At 26.2% G+C, this 2,964-nt stretch overlaps 1 protein-coding gene across 1 annotated transcript; it reads left to right on the forward strand.

The window, feature by feature from the left end:
* Window positions 1–666: 666 nt before the first annotated feature.
* Window positions 667–1,812, forward strand: LOC113378544 (josephin-like protein). Its single transcript, XM_026619096.1, has 2 exons — window positions 667–796; window positions 1,219–1,812. The coding sequence occupies exon 2, from the start codon at window positions 1,222–1,224 to the stop codon at window positions 1,810–1,812; it is 591 nt and encodes a 196-aa protein (XP_026474881.1). The 5' UTR covers window positions 667–796; window positions 1,219–1,221.
* The last annotated feature ends 1,152 nt before the right edge of the window (window positions 1,813–2,964 follow it).

Here is a 2,964-nt window from a genome sequence, read left to right on the forward strand (position 1 = left end):
CGATATTCAAAAAAATTTTTTTTGAAAATTAGAAAAGATTTTTTCCCCAAAAGCAATCATTTCGTCAACATAAGCAGAAAGTTTTTTGAATCGTTCAAATCGGACGCTTAGTTCTCTCAAAAACTGCCATTTTTTTGCATATTTAGCTCTGTATCTTAAAAATGGCTGGACCTGCCTTTGCCAAAACCTAATCACCTCTTCTCCCAATCATTAAAAATTGAACGTTTTTTAGATCATTTAAATACTCCGTTCTCTCAAAAACTCGATTTATATTTTCTGCAATCTTTGCTTAGTATCTTCGTAACGGCTGGAACTGCCTTTGCCAAAAACTAATCAGCACATCTCCCTATTAATAGGAATCGAATGCTTTTTGAACCATTCAAATCAGTTGATCCGTGCGCCCGAAAACGTGGACAAAAAATAGTATCCAAACATACAAACACACATCAATATTTTTCTAAGGTATGCCAAAATGTTCAGAAACCATCAAAATGTGAAGAAATATAAAATTTTCAATTTTGATTTTCGAAACAAGTTTTACTAGGTGTCCCCGTCCCCTATGCTTGTCCTTTCTTTTTTTTATTGTGTGATAGGACCCTAACACTACAATGAAAACATCATATGGCAACACTTTCAATTATGACAACAGTGTTGTAAAAAATGTCTGTCAAAATCATATTTATTTCATCGTAAAAGATTTATATCAAAATTATTCAAATATTTTCAAAATGCGCTCAAAACGTGAACCAAAATGAAATTTTTACTAATATAATACCAATGACAATCAAAATTTAAGGTATTCAATAAATAATATCCTGATTTCTTTTATGCGCAATTATTTATACTTTTTATGTAATATAATTAATTAAAGTTTTGAAATTAAACGTCCAAAAGATAAATAAAAACTATATAAATTTAACGTTTTTATTCTTAATTTTGAAGCTATTGTTTGAATCTATAGTATCTATCAAGAAATCTAACTAAGTCCTAATATCTTTCTTCTTGTAAGAAAAATAATTTATACTTTTGGAAACATAATTAAATATTATGTAATATTTGTTTTATGAATAGTCAAACATAGGTATTTACAATAATTTGAACATTTTTGTAATTATTTGTTATGATTAATATTTTTATAATTAACAAAATTTCCATAATATTATTGATTTGTTACAAAATTGACATTATTTGTTTATACTATATTTTGATTTTTCACAGACTATGAGTTCCCAAACAAGCATTTACCACGAGCGGCAAGTAAGAGAATTATGTGCTTTGCACGCTCTAAACAATCTATTCCAAGTCGAAGGTTTTTTCAATAAAAGGGAATTGGATACAATATGCAATTCCTTAGCACCAGATGTCTGGATAAATCCACACAAATCTGTTTTAGGATTAGGAAACTATGATATTAATGTAATTATGGCTGCTTTGCAAACCAAAGGATTCGAAGCAGTTTGGTTTGATAAAAGAAAGGATCCTAGTCATTTAAATGTTCAAAATATTTGTGGATTTATACTAAATGTACCTTCTGATTACAAACTCGGTTTTGTAATGCTTCCTTTAAGGCGAAGACATTGGATAGCTATTAAATCTATAAGAGGAACTTTTTATAACTTAGATTCAAAGTTGACCTCGCCACAGCCTATAGGAAGCGAAAGTGAATTAATTGAGTTTTTAAAAAGCGAACTGCGAAATAAGGAAAAAGAATTATTTATTATAGTCAATAGTGAAACTGCTAAATCTCATAAGTGGATGAACAATATTAATGAACAAAATAACTATGTCAATTCAAATTTACATAATACGTGATTATAACATAATTTGACCAAGTTAACTCTATGTGATGATCTTATTATTTTATAATAGTTTATTTCTGAAAGCTTTATTGTCATTGATGAAAATAGTTCATATTCTCTCAAAGGTTTAAACAATAATTATGTGGCATATTTGCATATGACGTAACTATTGGAGAGTATAAAAAAACTATAATAACTGTTGTCCGAAACACAAACAATTATTTCCTAATCTATCTCTTCATGATTTCAATATTTAATTCAGACTGTTCATATATTTCTTCAGATATTATAAAATTTCTATCCAAGTATTAACAGAAAGGCTTAAGTATTAAACATTAACTGTTGATTCATTTTTTCAACAACAATTTTTAATTTTAATTATTTGTACTTAATTTACCTAACAGCAAAAAAAAAGTTATGACCAAATGTAAATGTTTTTGTGTTTAATGTCTTAAACTGAGACTGTATCCTAAATTATTTAAATTATAAATAAGAGCTTCAACTAATTAAAATAATAAATTAGATGGTGTCTTTTATTTATAGAGGTTGATAGAAACCATATTGTGAAAATTTTGATTTTGTATCAAATTTTTAATATTATTCATAAGTTTTATTGATTTATCTATAATTGCAGTTGTAATCCTGCTGAATCTACTGAAAATAAATGCTCATAACAAATGTATTTTTTATTACTATTTTGCAAAGCAACAGTTCAATAGAAAAAATATTTTATATTTACATTTAAATTTATTATTTCTACATTGAATTGAAGGCAAATTTTTAACAATAAGAGAACAAATATTTTATATGGATTATAAACTTTTTATTACTCTTGCATTAAATTGTGTTGATGAGTTTTTATAAAAAAAAGTTCAGTTACAAAGTGTTTTTGTAATTTTTTGTACTACATTATTAAAAATCATTTTATGCATTTGGATATGTTTTATAAATATGGATATGTATGCAATTCGAAAAATAAAGTAGTTTAGTTCATAAATCTAGTACCTAATCAAATATTATTGTAACTGAGATTTAGACGTGTGCTTCATATTTGTTGCAAGAAAAGGTAAGCATTTACTCACAATCAGTATTTTAAGATCTCAATTATCACGGTGTTTTATGAATATTTTCTACGAATAAGAAGCTCATTATATACAAATAGAGT

Source organism: Ctenocephalides felis, unplaced genomic scaffold, assembly GCF_003426905.1.
Source record: "Ctenocephalides felis isolate EL2017-DRISC unplaced genomic scaffold, ASM342690v1 CF-g0.4_SCAFFOLD_00845, whole genome shotgun sequence".
Taxonomy (NCBI): Eukaryota; Metazoa; Arthropoda; class Insecta; order Siphonaptera; family Pulicidae; genus Ctenocephalides; species Ctenocephalides felis.

Bases quoted from the DNA above. Each gene is read 5' to 3' on its own strand.
- LOC113378544 (XM_026619096.1), top strand. From the start codon at position 1,222: ATGAGTTCCCAAACAAGCATTTACCACGAGCGGCAAGTAAGAGAATTA.